Raw genomic sequence first — 17,497 nt, 5'->3', positions numbered from 1 at the left:
TTTGTAGACCAGGCTGGCCTCGAACTCAGAAATCCGCCTGCCTCTGCCTCCCGAGTGCTGGGATTAAAGGCGTGCGCCACCACGCCCGGCCCAGTAGCTGTTGAGTATGAATGGGTGACCACAAAAGAATCTGGGGAGCTCTGCCTCTTGAGTCTTGCTTTCCCTGAACTCTAGATTCCCAAGAGCCAGTGTCCCACAGGAGCGGGCACATTAGCACAACAGTGTTGTGTGTTTTTAAGAAGGGGAGGGGTCTTTTCTTGTTTCTTTCCTTTTTTTTTCTTTTTCTTCTTTTTTCTCTTTCTTTCTTTCTCTCTCTCCCCTTCCTTCCTTCCTTCCTTCCTTCCTTCCTTCCTTCCTTCCTTCCTTCCTTCCTCTCTCTCTCTCTCTCTCTCTCTCTCTCTCTCTCTCTCTCTCTCTCTGTCTCTTTCTTTCTTTCTTTCTTTGACAAGGTTTCACCACATAGCCCTAGCTGGTCTAGAACTTGCTATATAGACTATCTGGTCCTGAACTCCTAAGGTCCGCCTGCCTCTGCCTCCCAAATGTTGGAACTAAGGTATGTGCACCATGGCTGGCCTAAGATGAGAGTCTTGCTAGGCTGGCCCCCAACTCCTAAGCTTAGCTAATCCTTCTCCCTCAGCCTCCAGAGTATCTGGAGTTATAGCATGGACCATAAGCTCTACCACTCGTGATGGCCACTGTGTCGCCTGATCAGAAGCCACCCTCTCATCCCTTCCGGTTTTACCCGGACGGACGATTGTGATCAGTTCAGGGAGGCAGCTTTTTGAGCCAACGCCTGTATTTGTAAGGCAGCACTGAACCTCGTAGGGATATGCCGATTCCAACCTCACAAGTAGACAGGCTCCATGAGCAGAGCAGGTGGTATGTGTCCAACACACCTACGTGCTCCTGTTACCTCCTGAGGTTCAGTGTTAATCCCCCATCCAGACAGATGAACAAAATGATTAAGAAACTTGCCCAAGGTCATCTGGCTGGCTCACGGAGGACAGGGCCAGCACCTGGAAAACCCTTGTGATGCTGGGCTGTGTGGCTGCCTTTGCAGGAGAGATGGCTGCCCTGAGCTATCTGAGGCTCAGAGCAAGGCTGTGACTGCTGTGGGGTAGGCTGGGCTCAGAGCATGGCTGCTGAAGCCACCGAGCAGACCGGATGCAGCATCTGAGGTAATCCTAACAAGCCCAAGCTGCTCTAGACTCTCCGTAGGGCACCAATGTGGAGGATTCCATTTCGATGGGCAAGCAGGCCCAGACTGTTTGGGTCTGGGTAGGGCTAGGTACACCCAAATATCCGAGGCTTCTCCCATGGGTCTCAAGTCACATGGAGTACAATTTCCTGGGCTAGGGGACCTCTGTGGTAAAGTGATTACTGTGCGAGCAGAAGGGCATCCATGTAAAACGGGGAGGCATGGTGGTGTGTGCCTGTGATCCTAGCACTGGGGAGCTGGGGACAGGAGACTCCCTGGGGCTTGGTGGCCATCCAGCTTAGCATGCGCACACACACGCACACACACACACACACACACACACAGCTGCTATGTCGAGCTGAGTGTGACAGCTCATAACCTATAATCTTAGTACTCAGGCAGAGGAGGCAGGAGGATCAAGAGTTTGAGAGCAGCCTGGGCTAAAGATCAGAGGCTGAGCACGTCCAGGACCGGGCTGGGGCAGGGTATGAATACAGCCAGCCATCCCATAGAGAGATCAGGTGAGATGTGATAAATGAGCGAAAAATTATGTCTCCTGGATGACCACCCCCACCCTGACCCCAAGGAGCATAACAGAGCAAGCATGGCTATTTCCTACCTCCCTGTCCCCACTGGGCTGGAGAGAATGTGCATTAGCCACACGACCCCTGAGTGAGTTTCTGACACTTCCAGCAGGGCAAGTGTGCTAACAGGGTAGCTGAGCATAGCTTGTCCACAACCATTCATCCCACGGAGCTCAGACCACAAGTGTGTGTATCACAGGCTTGGACCACAAATTGTGTGTGTGTGTGTGTGTGTGTGTGTCTGTGTCCCAGTCTTGGACCACAAGTGTGTGTGTATATGTTGTGTGTGTGTCCCAGTCTTGAACCACAAGTGTGTGTGTGTGTGCATGTGTGTGTGTGTGATAGTATCGGACCCTGACCCTGACCATCGCTGGCATTTTTCTACCATATTTTCTGTTTTCACTCACATAAGTTTAGAAAGCACAAAAGCTTTCTTAAACTGTCTTTGCAATGTGTGTGTCGTGTGTGTCGAAGGAGGGGGCCTGGGAGGGCGGGACGTAAATAAGTACATTAACCAATCAGGAGGCCAGAGCTAAGGACTATGCTGGCAAACACTAGGCATTCCCCTGCTCTCCCAGGTGGTGCTAGGAGACCATAGAGCCAGCTCCTCCTTCCAGCCCCGACAGCCCCTCTGACATTACCCGCCGCCTTTGTGCCTACCCTTCCTGGGATCACAAGATTGTCAATGCCGATCAGATCTTTCTTGAGCTCATGCAGCTTCTGGAAGTTCTCCATCTTGATCATGGTACCGTGCAGCTGGGCCACCATCTCTGTGATCTCCGCCAGCGCAGCTGAGGAGGGGAACAGGCTGCGGCTTAGCACAGACGGGACCTGACCAGAGTGTCAGCACAGAGCTCAGGATGAGCTTACCCCAGGATGCTCTGTCTCCGCCAGTGCGGAAGCACTCCAGGCCCGCCCCATCCTCAGACCCAACAGACATTTACTGGGCATTCATTGGTCAGCAGGATGGGAGGAGGCTCAGAGGGGACAATGGGTGACTTAGCCCCACAGTGCTGATGCACAGAGGGACCCAGGGGTGGTCTCTTGGTCTCTGTATCCTAGTCCCTGATCAGTGACTTAACAGGTAACATTCATGCCCATTTCACTTTTAAGGACAAATGAGCCCCACTAGTGACTAGAGAGACAGAATGCAAATTGATCAGGTTTGCTGAGGATGGGGGGTCACGAACCCTGCCCTTGTGGGTGACTTGCTCAAAGATGGGAAGGGCCTTTAGCCATCTAATCCAGGCATAGCTGACTGGTAATGCCAGTGGTGTGAGACTAGATGGCTGAGAGAGCATCCCCCTGCAGTAGGCCTGAGGTGGGAGTATTGAGTCTTAAGCAGGCAGGTGGAGGCAGACCTCTGGGAGCAGGCCAGCAAAAATGAACTTTCTCTGGGATTTTAGTCCCTGACCCCCTGGGTGCAAAGGAGAGGGTTTGTGCTAACAGGGAAGGAAAAAAGTGTTCTCTCTATCAGCATCACCTTCCCATAGGAAGATCGGGATGTAACCATCAATGATGGAACCCTAGGATACTACATCAGATGGTCCCCAGAGACCCCCAGTGGGCCCAGCATCCTGCTGCAGGAGCGTGCACCCGCATCCCTACCTCTGCAGTCCCTGAAGTCGGCATGGTTTGGTGGGTGGTGCTTGCACAGCCTCTCCAGGACATGCTTATAGTGCATGAGCCGGTGCAGCGGGCGCAGGAGGAAGGTGTTGAGCGGCAGGTAACACACCTTCTGAAGCTCGAAGTCTCGGCAGAAATGTTCCAGCCGCCGTGAGCCCTTGATGGAGGTCTCCAGGGCCTCCAGGGCCTCACTGTGCTTCCACAGGTGGGCCGCCAAGTGCTTAGGGAGGAAGCAGATGGTCACGTTAGCACGCAACGGCGTGATGTGTGAAAACCGGGGGAACCTCTGTGCGCGGGATTTTACACATTCTATTTTTTGTATGTCACTACTTTATTATTTCAATGAGCTGCTAAACATGACATGGAAAACTCCGGGAAGGCAGTGACTGGTTTAAGTCACACCTGCATTAGGAAGTAGATGAGCGATGGGAGGAATATCAGAGGCCTAAATGCCCCTTGGAAAAATTAGTGGCAGTGCATGGTAGGCATGCAAGGCCAGGCTCCACTTTCTTTGTGTGCCTTGGGGCTGATGTGGGCTGATGCTGGCAGGTGGGTAGTTCATGGTGTGGGCTGGGGACCACATGCTGCAGAAAGACCTGGCTGGGGATAAAACCATGGGTGAGGCTCTCCTGGTCATGTTATAACCAGTGACTTGATCTGACACATGACACAACAGCATTGTGCAGAGCTCAGCTGAACTCAACCCACACAGTGTGGGCACACAGGAAAGATGGCCACAGGGCACGTCGTGCTCTTCCTGTGCGATGACCAAGGAGCAGGCTGGCTCTGCTTACCATGAACAAATGCAGCTTGGTGCCTGGGCTGGAGGTGGGGCAGCAGAGCCACAGCGAGTAGGCATCGCTGCTGCTAACCCAGCATGCTACATTTCTAGAATCGTCTGCTGGTTCCCTCCATGATTTATAAGAATCTTTTAATAACCAACAATAAAAACCAAAATAAAACAAGACAAACAAAAATCATGCGACTCAACTCATTCCTCACAACGGCTGCTAGTATCCCCCACCTCCCACCCCAGTCTATTTTTGTTTGGCTTGCACAGAGCCCCATGTTGCAAACCCTTGTGGTTGGCATGGCACTGAAATGCCTTAGAGGCTGAGGAGGCTGGCCGAGCACAAAATGTCGGCCCGTGGACTGAGGAATGCAGTGCCTGGCATGGAAGGTATATTTTTAGTCTTCTATGCTGGTTGATGGAGATGGAAGCATTACCAGCTTTTGGTGGAAGGGCGGTGGGGGTTCTTGGCAATCAGGCCCGAGAAGGCCACACAGTGGCTGGTGATTGGCATGGAGGAAATGTTCCTAGGAGTGGGGGAAGGGCCTGGCGAGTCTTCCCCACCACTCCTGAGTCCTGCAGCTATGCTCCCAAATAAGGCAGGGGTTGGTTTTTCATTTCAGATAAGTGAGAGCTAGAATGAGCTGAGAAAAACATGCAGCAAGAGGACAGCCATCTTAGGGATGGCCGGCGACTGAGGTACAGCTATCAAGTCACATCAGGGAAGAAGGAAGCTAGCTGGGTCAGGCTGCATCTGTGCCAGTCAGCCACAGGACACTATAACTGTGAACCTGTAAAGACCCAGTGTGAGGACAAAGAGGTGACGAGAGGAGGCGCAGTGAGCTTAGCTTAGACAAGGTCCTATGATCACAGCCCAGGCTGGTCTCGAACCTGGTCTTCCTACCTCAACCCCTGAGCACGTGGGCTCACAGGACGGAACCACCAGGTCCAGCTCCACAGTGCGTTTTTAAAGGTATCAATTAAAATGATTCTGTATGGGGTAGAGAGATGGCTCAGTGGTTAAGAGCATTGACTGCTCTTCCAGAGGTCCTGAGTTCAATTCCCAGCAACCACATGGTGGCTCACAACCATCTGTAATGGGATCTAATGTCCTCTTCTGGTGTGGCTGAAGACAGTGACTGTGTACTCATATACATAAAATAAATCTTTGAAAAAATGATTCTATATGATGCTGTCACAGTGGGGCTTTTCTTCACACTCAGATTGTCTGGTACCAAGAGTGAGCCCCCCAAGTGGACTAGAGGCTTAGGCAGCGACAATACCGCAATACCGTTTCATCAATCTTAGCTGTATTAATTATAATTACATCAATGAAAAATGTTACAAATAGTGAAAACCACGAGTGTTGAGTGTGTGTGTGGGAACCCTATGCACTCTGGATAAAACTGAAGATCGCACTGAAAAGCCAGAATCTATTTTTAAAAGGCTCCTAGAGATTACTCTGACACTGAGTCTGTGCACCCACCTCCCGGTGCTAAGACTCAGCTGTGGGACTTGTCAGGCTATGCATGCTTTCCTTGATTGATACCCGACACTTCACAATCTAACACAGCTTCTCTCTGATGCTGCCCCACACTGCAGTACAGTATGCTTTAAATGCACTAAATTTAAAGACACTGATGCTTCAGGGTCTACTGAGTTACATGCTAATCTTTATTAAAAAGTGGGGAGGGCTGAGGACGTGGTAGAGAAGGAGAGTGATACATGATGTGTGTGAGGCCCTCAGTTCAACCTTCCAGCACCATGCACATATACACACACACCATATACACCCCCCATACACACACAAGCTCCATACATACACACACCATATATTTTTCCCATATACACACTCCATATACATACACCACACATACCACACACACCCCATACACAATACACCTCATACACACACACCCCCACACACCTATATACACCCCCATATATATGCCCCCATATACATACCCCATATACACACCCCATATACATACCCCATATACACACACCCCATATACACATACACCCTATACACCCATACCACCCCCCACACCATATATACACACATCATATACACATACCCCATACACACATACCCCATACACAATATATCTCACGTACACACATACCCTATACATACACACACACCCCCACACACACCCATACACATCCCCATATATATACCCCCCATATACACACACCCCATACACACATATACCCTATATACCCCCACACACCCCATATATGCACACAACCCATAAACACCCCATAACAACCCTCCATGAACACATACACACCATACATACCCTCTACACCCCATAACAACACACCACCCCCACACAGATACCCCCTCCACACACAATCACACCCCACACAGAGCAGGAAGTTGACAAGAAATGTCTTGAGCATCTCTTCATCCTAAGACAGTGACCTAGGCAAATGGACAATGGGAATAAATCAAGCCTCACAGCATCCTCAATCCTGTGGATGATCTCCTACACATAGCTCTCTTTACCATGAACAGCAAGCAGGTAGCACTACTGGCCGGCTGGCTGTACTACACATGTCAGCAGCATGAGTGAGCAGTTGCCCTCTTAGGGATCATTCCTTTCTTAGGACAGTTATCAGGGACTGAGGTTACTGCCCCAGCTGCTGAGATTTAACACTCCTTAAAAATGCAAACACAGATGTGTTCATCAGACCAGCTGTGTGAATCAGAGCAAAACCTTCTGTATTACAGGCATCACTAACTGTCCAACTGAGCAAGCACTAATCTTAAGCAACGGTAGGAGGGGATTGTGGGTTAATTCTCCTTAGCCCTCTTGGGTATGCTCTCATTGTAGATGCTTCTGTTCAAAAACATGTTTGCCTTTGATGGGCTTAAAGACTTGGAATTCACTGGAAGGCCTAGATACTCTGGCATCTAGGACTTTGTCATGCACAAAGGACTTCAAAACAACTGACTGAGGAAACATTCAGCAGAAACGTTGTCTCAACCCCCAACCAGTCCCAACCAGTCCCAAGCAGCTCACCTTCATGCCCTGAATGTTTTTCAGCATGACGTCCCCGATTCTTTGGTAATCTCCTCTGATGTGGGCATTTGAGCGGCCTTCCCTGTGATTCGAGAGGTAGACACATAGAAGATGTTAGCAATGGAACACCCACTTGGACATACTTCTTCCAGCTGGATTCCTCTCCAGTGGTTCCTATGTAGTTTTCTCGGGAGCATATACATTAAATGCTGGAAGACACCTAAATTAGCCCCTGGTTCAGTAGAGAATTCCTCTTCTATCCAGGCGTGATTCCAATACTTGGGAGGCCTTGGTAGGAGGATTGTGAACGGAAGGCCAGCCTGAGCTATATATATAGTAAGACCCTGTCTCAAAAACCAAACCAGCAGCCGGGCGTGGTGGCCACGCCTTTAATCCCAGCACTCAGGAGGCAGAGGCAGGCGGATTTCTGAGTTCGAGGCCAGCCTGGTCTACAGAGTGAGTTCCAAGACAGCCAGGACTATACAGAGAAACCCTGTCTGGAAAAAGCAAAACAAAACAAAAAACAAACACACACCAAAAACCAAACCAGCAAAAGATCTCCATTTGTTTTTTTAAAGAGAACCGTGGTTGCGTCTGATGGATTTTTTCCCCCTTCTACACTCGTGTCACGAGATCAGTCAGCATAAACAGCACTTGCACCAGTTGGCTATGCACTGATTCCGTCCTGGGGACTAAGAGACATTCGTAGGGAGCAAGACACCAACCCCAAATCAGGGGCTCTGTTCCTGAGAGACCTTAATTAGAAGCAATGAACCTCCTGTAAAGCCTTGAGAAAGGAACACTGTGACTGAGGACTGTCAGGAGAGCCATTCTTGGAAGGGGAGGGGCAGATGACACAGAGAGAGGCAGGATGGGTGGGCAACTGGAGTGGGGGTAAGGCGGCGTGGGGCCCTCCTTCACATACAGGCCTCAGCAGGCACTCCTAACTCAGAGCTCAACTAGCAACAAGAAAGCAGTAGTAGTACTTGCTGACCATTCCCTGGTATTGTGAGCACAATACAGGCACCGACTCAGTTTAACCCTCAAAACAAATGAGAGGCAAGCTGTATCTTTCTCATTTTCTCTCTTGGGAAGCTGAGGTACACAGAAACCTGCTTGTCATGAGACCATGAGCTTGCACATGGCCATGGTGGTTTAATCTCCAGGGCTACACTTGTACAACATGCACGTTCATCTCCGAATTCAGCGGTAGGAATGGATAATAAACGAGGCGTACCTTGACATCCATCGCTAAGGCTAGCCACAGGCAACATACAGGCAAGAGACAAGCTAAACAAGAGGAATGGTAAGAACCAGGCACGGGATGTCAGGTTGAATATAAGTGCTGCCCAGAGAGAGAGGAAAAAAACAAAAACACAAACAAAACCCCAGCCCACAGATGAGGCGTGGGGGGGGGGGNGCAAGGTTTACAGAGATCTGGGAGCTCCCGATCCTCCAGCAGGGAGAAGAGACTTCTGTGGGGGCGCGAGAAGCCTTCTCCAATGGCTGCCTCTATCTGTGGCTCTCCAGGGATCTTCAGGGAACCAGGGTGGGGGTAGGCAGGATGTGTGCACAGGCCTCATGAATGTGTGCACAGGTTCAGGAGCAGTCACATCTGCAGACTAGACACAGGGCCACCCTCATCCTCTGCCCCAGGTCTCTGCAGCAGGCACTCAGGGGCTCTCCTTGAACTACCTGTTCAGATGTGGCATAGAGCGCACATGACAGTGCTCAAGGACCAGGAGCATGGAGACCACTGAGGCAGCGCCACGATGTACCTGCTGTGCTCCTCAGCCTTTCAAGCCTTCCCGCCCCATCCTTCCTCCTGGCTGCCATAACTATCTTTCTTCCTCTCCTCTCTAACTAAACAGCGATTCTGTCCCTCTGTACCTGTCCCCTGCTTACAAGATTCTGGAACAGTTCCTGTAACCCCCTTTGCTGCCTCTCTCCTCCAGTCCACGAGGAGCCACCCTCCCTTTCTGCTCTCTCCTCCTTCATCTAGGTCCTCCACCCCTACTCTCCACGGCTTCAATCCACGATACCAACTCTTTACGTTACTGTTCTTCAAGCCTACTTACTCGGGGTCTGCGTTTCTCAGACCTTCAGATGACCTGCCAGGGTCACCAGGATGATGCCGGTGCCCCTGGCAATCCTTGGCCTAGTGCTAAGTCCTGTAAGTCCTGCTCATTATCCCCTCCCTCACTGTGAGTTTATGCTGTCTCTGGCATTCTGGGTTATTAAATGTCTAGTGAGTATAGCATCCGGCCACTCTGCTGATCCTGCTCTGCTTGATAATTTAATGATGGCTGCTCCACCTAAACACTTGACAAAAGGAGGCAACTGAATTCACAGGAAGTTCCTGCCTGAAGGATGCTGTCTGAGGGTCGGAGGTGTTCCTTCTGTACCTTCACCAAGGTGCCGCATTAGAGCTACAAGATTCTCCCCCCTCCCCACCGCCCCCCCTTCGTACAAGAACGAGGAAAATGCTCCAACAAAGGAAGACCCTTATGCTAAGCCAGAAGATCAGGTTCCTCACAGAATGGCAGATGCTCACCCAAACAGAGGGAAGGCACAGCTCACCCTGGAGATTTCCTGGAATCTACATGGATGGCCCAGAATTTACAGATACATGGAATGGCCCAGGTGTGAAAGGTCTACTTAGCTCAGAATGTTAGGTTAGCTATTTCCATGACAGTGTCTTGGGTGGAACGGGCAGGGAGGAGGATTCTGGCTTCTATTAAAGGAAATACTTCCTCACGCATGGCTAAATAATAGCCCAAGAAAAACTAAACATGAGCAGGGGGAGGGGCAAGAGTGCGAGGCAAACTCAGTTACTTCACTCCCTCTACCCTGAGGTGTGATCTCAAACGTGTGGTGATCCTCCTGCCTCAGCATACCAGGTAGTAGGACTATACGCACACAAGCCTATGTGTCAGCACATGCCTGCCCAACTATTTGCTTAAAATATCTACTGGTATTAAAACCTTCAACAGGGGACTTCCTTCTTGTGTCTGCTTGCTGTCAGAGCGCTCTCTCCTCCTCCTCCTCCTCCTTCTTCTTCCTCTCTCTCTCTCTCTCTCTCTCTCTCTCTCTCTCTCTCTCTCTCACACACACACACACACACACACACACACACCCCTGGATTCTTATTCCAGAGAGAACACTGGGTGAGAAGTACTAGTCAGTCCACATTGCAGCGAGAAGCCACATTTCTGGGGCATTAGCTCTGGGTGATGTCATAGGAACAGGCTACAGCCATCTAGAGCTGTGCACAGCATGGAACATCTGTCTGCCCTGCCCTCCCAGATCAGACAGAGCCCCAAGGGAGAGGGTCCAAACACAGGACAAGCCCATGGGCCTGGGGACAGGCCTTGAAGGCTTGCTGCTTCATGCGGGATTCTCCGAGTCGACTCATCTAAGGCATTTCATCTTACTAAGAACAGCTCAAAGGTCATTTTATTATCAAGAACATAGAAAAAACTTGTCCAGAACATCCTCCAGATGTTAAGCCCACAAGAAAAGGGTCCTTGTTTGGAAGGCAGGGCCACTTATTTGTTTTCTGGATAATTACTGCACTGTGACAGCCGAAAATTCTTTTGACAGTTTCACTCAGGAAACCATGATCCACGCAACGTGAATAACTTCCAGGAACATCTACATGTGACCTCACGTGCAATGTATACAATGTGTACACATCAAGACAGATACCATGCATTTTTTGGGCTTTTTGGTCCTGAAGGAACACTTGGACCAGTGTGAGCTGGTCAGTCACTTGGCAGCAGACTGACCAGGAAGGAAGGAGACAGCAAAGGACATGAAAGCAGCCAATCTCCAGCCAGCGGGCGGGCCCAACCCACAGTAGGGCTCCCTGGGCCGGAAGCGTCTATGCCAGCTTCTACCCCAGCAGCGCTCTCAGGAGACAGACAGACAGATGCTGCAGAAGCAGGTGGGCAAAGCCTGTCAGAGGAAGTAGTCCTTACCTCTCCTGCTCAAATCCCAACCCCTTGTATTGAACTACAAGATCCACTCAGAACCCGGAATGAGGCGTCTCATAGCATGCCAATGGCTTCTCTGCACACCTCCCAGTTCTCCAGCGAGGGTACACAAGGACGAGCTCCGAGGACCACCTTGGAGACTCACTCTGTGTGAGTGTGCAGACCTAAGCATGTTCATAACCCCAGCCTTCCCTTTCCTCGTAACAAGAGGTCAACCACAAGGAGCACATTTCCTGCCTCATCCTTTGGACTGATGGTGCCTAGGCTGGCACAGGGGAGAGGGTGAAGGCATGACTGACAAGCTGCTAGGACCCACACGTGGAGGAGCATGACCGACTCCTGAAAGCTGACCTCTGACCTCCATCCATGGACTGTGTTATGTTCATTTGTACACACAGAGAATTTTTTTAAAGTAATTTTTAAAAAAGTTAACTGAACTCGTGGTATTCAAAGGAGCGTTCTGCAATGATGAAAAAGTGCTTTTAAATCTGGTACCCACCATAGCAGTCATTTCCACAATACCTGTGGTTAGAGATACTGAGACACCAAGTTTAACTCGGTATTTACGTGGCTCAGCATGGCCAGGGGGGCCGAGAGGACACACCAGCACGTGTGTGTCTTACCCAGTTGTCTTTTCACTCCCACAGTCATCTTGGGTACTGACAAATTAACAGAGACATCAGACTCTTTAGGCATGAGTCACCCCTGTCGGGGGAGTGGGGGCTTATGTGCTTTTCAAAAGTAGAGTGCTGTGAAGGTCAGGGAGAGGGGGGCAGGGTGTACGTGTGTGCACACATGTGCAAGTGTGGACAGGATCACTCAACATGGACCACAGGGGTTGGCTGCTTCTTTTGAGAGAGGGTGGGGAGTGAAAGTGGCCACTTTGGAGCTGAGAGCCTCTCTGCTGACTAGCTGTGTGGGGTACATCCAAAGACCTGCAGCTTTGGGAAGGGGTTCCTTTCTAGAGCTGTCCCGTGCAGGCTTCATAGTCAGTCTCAGGCCACAGGAAGAGATTAAAGTTAGCCTCAAAGCTGTCACCACAGGAAGTGCAGCATCTGCGATGATGGCTAGGACACCAGAGGGAGGTGCAGACAAGTCTGCTTGCTCCTCTGAGCTACTGAGAACTAACCCTCTCCCCCCTACCCCCTTCCCCCCCCTTGCTGATCAGGGGAGACAGACACAGGCAAGAAAGGCCCTCGATAATGAGGAACAGGGTGTTCGGAATTCAGATCAAAACCCAGTGTTGGGCCACCCAACCCATCTGACTGGACTCAAAGAGCTGAGGTCTCCCCTGGGCCTAAGTAGGAATTTATCTTTAAACTAGGGCAGGCCTGGTGCAAACGCTGACTGGATACACAGGACAATTCTGCTTGCTTTTTGAGGCTTTGTGATGGTGAGGGAAAGTAATTTGAGACAGCATGCAGACAGCTCAGAGAGGGCAAGGGGAGCCAGCGCGCAGGCAGGGGCAGTACCATGAGCAAGTGCTGTTCTTTCTTCCGCTGGCCCTGCAGGTCCCTGCGATTTTCAAACTTGGAGAATCTGTCTCTGGACAGGTTCTCCGTCTACCTTGGAGGTGGGGTAGCTGTGTGTTGGATGGAGCGTCCGCCCATCCCAAGGTGGGATCCGGGTGGCTTTCTCTGAGTGTGTTTGAACAGGTGAGTAAGCAGGACTTTGCTTTCAAAAGGAAAAAGAGCGCTCCAGCTCCATCGCAGAACTCATCAAACCAGTTACTGGTCTGTTCTGAGGAAGGCTTTGGCCAGCTCTGTGCAGCCTTGGGCCTCCATCCTCTGCTTGGGTATGTTTGCATGGCGCAGAGGGACAAGGGTGTTAACAGACTTGGGGTGGCTGAAGCATTCCAGCAAACCTCCTGATATGAGTTCTGCCCTGGGTTTCCCCACCGTTGACAGGTCTACAGTCCCCTGTGGGCCTGCCAAGGGGAAAACCACACCTGCATCAAATCTGAGGAACTTCTCATGCAGCAAAACTTTCTATTTCTTTCTTTTAACAATAATAATTGTAAACAGCAATGGACTGGGCATGGTGGCACCTGATTTAATCCCAGCACTCTGAAGGCAGAGGCAGGGGGATCCCTGTGAGTTTCAGGCCAGGCCAGCCTGATCTACAGAGCAAGTTCCAGGAAAAGACAAAACCAAAACCAAACCAAATCAAAACAGAAGAAAACCGCCAAAGCCAGAAAATAGCAAGGAATAAAATCTACAGTTTGACACCAGAACAGGACACTGCTGGTTTGTTTTCACGGGACACAGAGCATGCTCAACTACAGGGGAGGGAGCGAGGCCCGCACAGGAAATCTATCAAGTCAGCAAATCTAAGAGTGTTTCAAATTCAGTTAGCTTTTTAGAAAGCTTACTTAGGTTGGACCAGGAGATGGCTCAGTGGGAAGTCAGTGGCTGCCAAGCCTGAAGTTTAATTCCCAGGGTCCATGGTTTTTTGTTTTTGTGGGTTTTTTTCTTTTTAGCCGGAAGTGGCTGCTTACATCTGCCCATCCCAGCATGCCTGTGGCAAGATAGGAGGCGCAGGCAACAGAATCACCCAGAAGCGTGTGGGCCAGAGCCTGGCATGTGTAACACAACAGAGACAAGAGACCCCACTGCAGCAAGACGGCAAGAACCAACCCCCAAAGTTATCCTCTGACCTGCACATACCTACCTGTCACAATATACACAAAATCAAATCAAAATCCCAAGCCTATCAGCTTTCCTCCTTTCTGGGTGGGGCACAGATGTGGAGCCGGATGCCAACACTCGATCTTTACAGGTATGAAACAGCCCTGTGAGGGGTACCTTCTGACGCACAGTTTACAGGTGAGCAAAGTACCGCTCAGCCACGGGCAGCTGGAGGTCTACCTCAGATTCTGCTGTGATCCAGGGCTTCATCTGTGTGTGCTAGCAAAGGGTTCTACAACAGTCACTTCGTTTCTTAACTACCTTAATTGACATGAGTTAATTAACCTGTGTTTCCCAGGCATCCTCCTTCCTTTACTTCTTTCGTTTGTTTCCTATGTGGCAATACCTAGAAACATAAACCTTTACCTAAGCTTTCTCTCTGTCTATTTGTCTGTCTATAATTGTGCAAACTCCCTTCCTAATAAACTCAGCGGTGGCCCATTCTTCTCATTGACTGTAATCAGGCCATGGCTGCCTGCTTTATGTAGGCATTACTGTCCCATATGTCCTCCAACGCCAGGCTAGAAGCAGGGTTCTGTGCCTCTCTGGGACACTGAACCCTCCTTGGATACCCTTGGCCTCCTGCCTTCTGTGAGCAAAGCCCAAGCCACAGAGTCACTAATTACATCAGTCAGCTTGATCCTATCACAGAATACCAGGGACGAGCTACCCCTAAAGAGAAGAAGGTTTACAGAGCTCAAAGCCTTCCTGGTTCAAGCAGCCCCATGGCCATGGTGTTGCGTGTTGGGTAGGAAGGCAGGTGATAATGGTGCGATTGCCTGTTTTAACAAGGACTCACACTTCGAGCCAGGAATCTGAGAGGACAGGCCCCGTCCCATAGTCTCCCTCGGGGCCCGCTCCTCCTGAAGCTTCACAGATCCTCTCTAAGAGTTACTTTGGGGGATCAGTCCTTTAGCAAACAGAACCACAGTCCATGCCCTTCATGCATGGAACTCATCGTGCTTGCACACAGAATAAAGAAGTGCAATTCAATTCACTCTGTGAAGTGCAAACCAAAGAATCCTATGTTTACTATTTACCATTTACTGGGCAGAGGTGCCAGCTGTTCCCCAGAAGCAGTTACCCCGAGAAGTACCGGAAAAATAAAACTTTCAAGGTCCCAACCCCAAAGTCCAAACTAAACAGGGCTGACAGGAGCCTAGCCATCTGCATTTTTCAAATCCCTCCATGGCTTTCAAGTACAGCCAGGGATGGAGTTTGCACCACGGATAACTAACTACTTTCTAGAATGGACAGGCACCCTCTGCTGGAGCCACTTAGAGTTGCAGCACGCCCCACTATGAGCTGCTCTGCTGGGCTTTATTGGAAAATCATTGGCTCAACTCTGTCCTCTGGTACAAAGAAGACAACAAGCAGCTCACCAGTCTCAGAGGACTAGCCTACAGGTACCAGAAAAGCCTGCCATGTGTTCGAGGCCGAGGTCCCTTTATTTTTTCCAGTCATTTAATTTTGAATGGCATACGACCTCATTGCAATCCTCCTGCCTCCGTAGGTAGTGACACTGAAGAATGCATAGCTCCCTCTTGAAGCCTTTTCCTTAAGCTTGGCTCCTGCTGAAGAGGCTGCCCCCCCCCACCCCCCATATCCCCATCCTCAGCAAGGCTGGGGTCTGTTAGTAAAGCCAGCCAATCCCTCCCCACAAGGGAAGGCCATTATATACGCTAATGCACTTAGGGATTGGAGTGTTCATGCCAGCTCTGCACAGCGGTCTTCCGAATCAGGCGTGGGGCTCTGTTTTTATATTACAGTGATACTCGAAGGCCTTAGTCGGAATGGCCAGAGATAGCAGCCTCAGCGTTGGGCTCCATCAGGACCCCACTGGCACTGAATGTCCCCCTCCCTCCCCACCACTTCCAGTCAGAAAGCAAGGAGGGCACAGCACAGATCTGCTGCTGCAGGAGCACAGGAGCAAGCCTTTGTTATCTTTTTTTTTGCTGCACTTTCAAATGTGTATGTGGTAGACAATCAGCCCCCCAATGTGTCCAAGGGCCTTAAAAAGGCCCACAAATTTTTTTTTCTATAAAAGCTTCTATTTTAGGTAAAGTTACATCAGATTTTTCATTCTACAGTAAACAAAATTTTTCCAGTTTTTTTTTTTTTAAAATACTGTCACCTTCATTCCCATCTTAGGGTTTTATTTGGTATTTAGTGGATTTTTTGGGGGGTATTTACTTAAGTATTGTTTCACCCACTCTTCAACAGATGGTTATTTAGATCACACTTATGTTTTAGTTCTGCGTTGGATGTCTTCGCTCATGCCATTTTGTGATATTAAAATATACCCTTATGGGGCTGTAGAGGTGGGTCAGCAGTTAAGAGCACTTGCTGGACAGCCACAGTGACTGGAGCTCAGATCCCAGCACCGAGGTAATATCAGGTTGGTTCTTACATGCCTCAAACTCCCAGCTCCAAGAGACCCTCCGCTGTCTTCTGGCCTCCATTTGCTGACAGGTGAGCACACCTGTACACACACATACACTCCTGTAAGCATGTGCCTGAGCACACACGCGAGGGCACACACACACACAGAAAACAAATATTAAAAAAATTATATCCTGGGCTGTCAAGATGGGGAAAGGCGCTTTTCACACAAGTCTAGTGACCTGAGTTTGATCTCAGAAGCCACGCAAAGGTGAAAGGAGAGATCACTCCACAGAGTTATCTCTCAATCACAATTACAAGGTAGCATGTTTATCCACAGACACCGGTACATAGACTGTAATAAAACATATTTATATCCTTATGATAACGTAAAACTGAGTGCATATGTGTTGCATAGACTGTATTTTCAAAGTATTCTTTAAAACCTATTAAATGCAGCATTTGATGTGTCATATATACACATACACACATATACAACATGTGATACACACACACACACATATATATATATATATATATATACACACACACACACATACACACACAGAGACATACAATGCATGTGAGGCTTCACAATAACTGTGAAGCAAGCGACAGTGAAATGTTACATCACAAATACTTCCTGTCCCTCTACTCACCATCCCACAGTCCCTGAGGAGCAAGTATCTTTACTTAAAAATAACCATGTAATTAGCATATGAAAATGCATCTTGAAGAGTCCCCAGTCAAAGGCAAAAAGATAAGGAAGATCCAAACACATAGTAGTTCAGTGGAAAATATTTTAAGGTTGGCTTGCCTTAGACTTTTATCTCTGTTGGTTGTATGGGACAATGTGAAGTTGGACAGGGATGGTGACATAAGGGTGTGGACTGTAACACCAATGTCAAACTGGGCTGTACTCACCACAGGGCAAGTCGTTGCTCAATTTCTTTCAGAAAATTGGTATGGAACTTGTGCAAAGGTTCAAAATTCGGGAATATGAGACTCCTCAAGGCTTCGGGCATGGAGTCCTCTTTGCTGACTGTGCTCTGAAACCACTGGGGAAGAGAGGGACAAGTCAGAGGTGGCTGTGCCCTGAGACACTGGGGATAGACGGGGACAAGGCAGAGGTGGCTGTGCCCTGAGACACTGGGGATAGATGGGGACAAGGCAGAGGTGGCTGTGCCCTGAGACACTGGGGATAGA

At 49.6% G+C, this 17,497-nt stretch overlaps 1 protein-coding gene across 7 annotated transcripts in view; it reads right to left on the bottom strand.

The window, feature by feature from the left end:
- Farp1 (FERM, ARH/RhoGEF and pleckstrin domain protein 1) overlaps nt 1-17,497 on the bottom strand; it is a 246,439-nt gene that overhangs the window by 8,770 nt on the left and 220,172 nt on the right. For all 7 annotated transcript variants that reach the window (XM_029468929.1, XM_021181763.2, XM_021181765.2 and 4 more), the window contains exons 16-19: nt 17,216-17,349; nt 7,228-7,309; nt 3,391-3,628; nt 2,443-2,573 (exon numbers count right to left, since the gene is read on the bottom strand). In XM_029468929.1, coding sequence (XP_029324789.1) covers nt 2,443-2,573; nt 3,391-3,628; nt 7,228-7,309; nt 17,216-17,349 — 585 coding nt within the window. The remainder of the gene's footprint in view (nt 1-2,442; nt 2,574-3,390; nt 3,629-7,227; nt 7,310-17,215; nt 17,350-17,497) is intronic.

The sequence above is a fragment of the Mus caroli genome, chromosome 14 (assembly GCF_900094665.2).
Source record: "Mus caroli chromosome 14, CAROLI_EIJ_v1.1, whole genome shotgun sequence".
Classification (NCBI taxonomy): Eukaryota; Metazoa; Chordata; class Mammalia; order Rodentia; family Muridae; genus Mus; species Mus caroli.
This window is presented reverse-complemented; position numbering and strand designations above follow the sequence as displayed.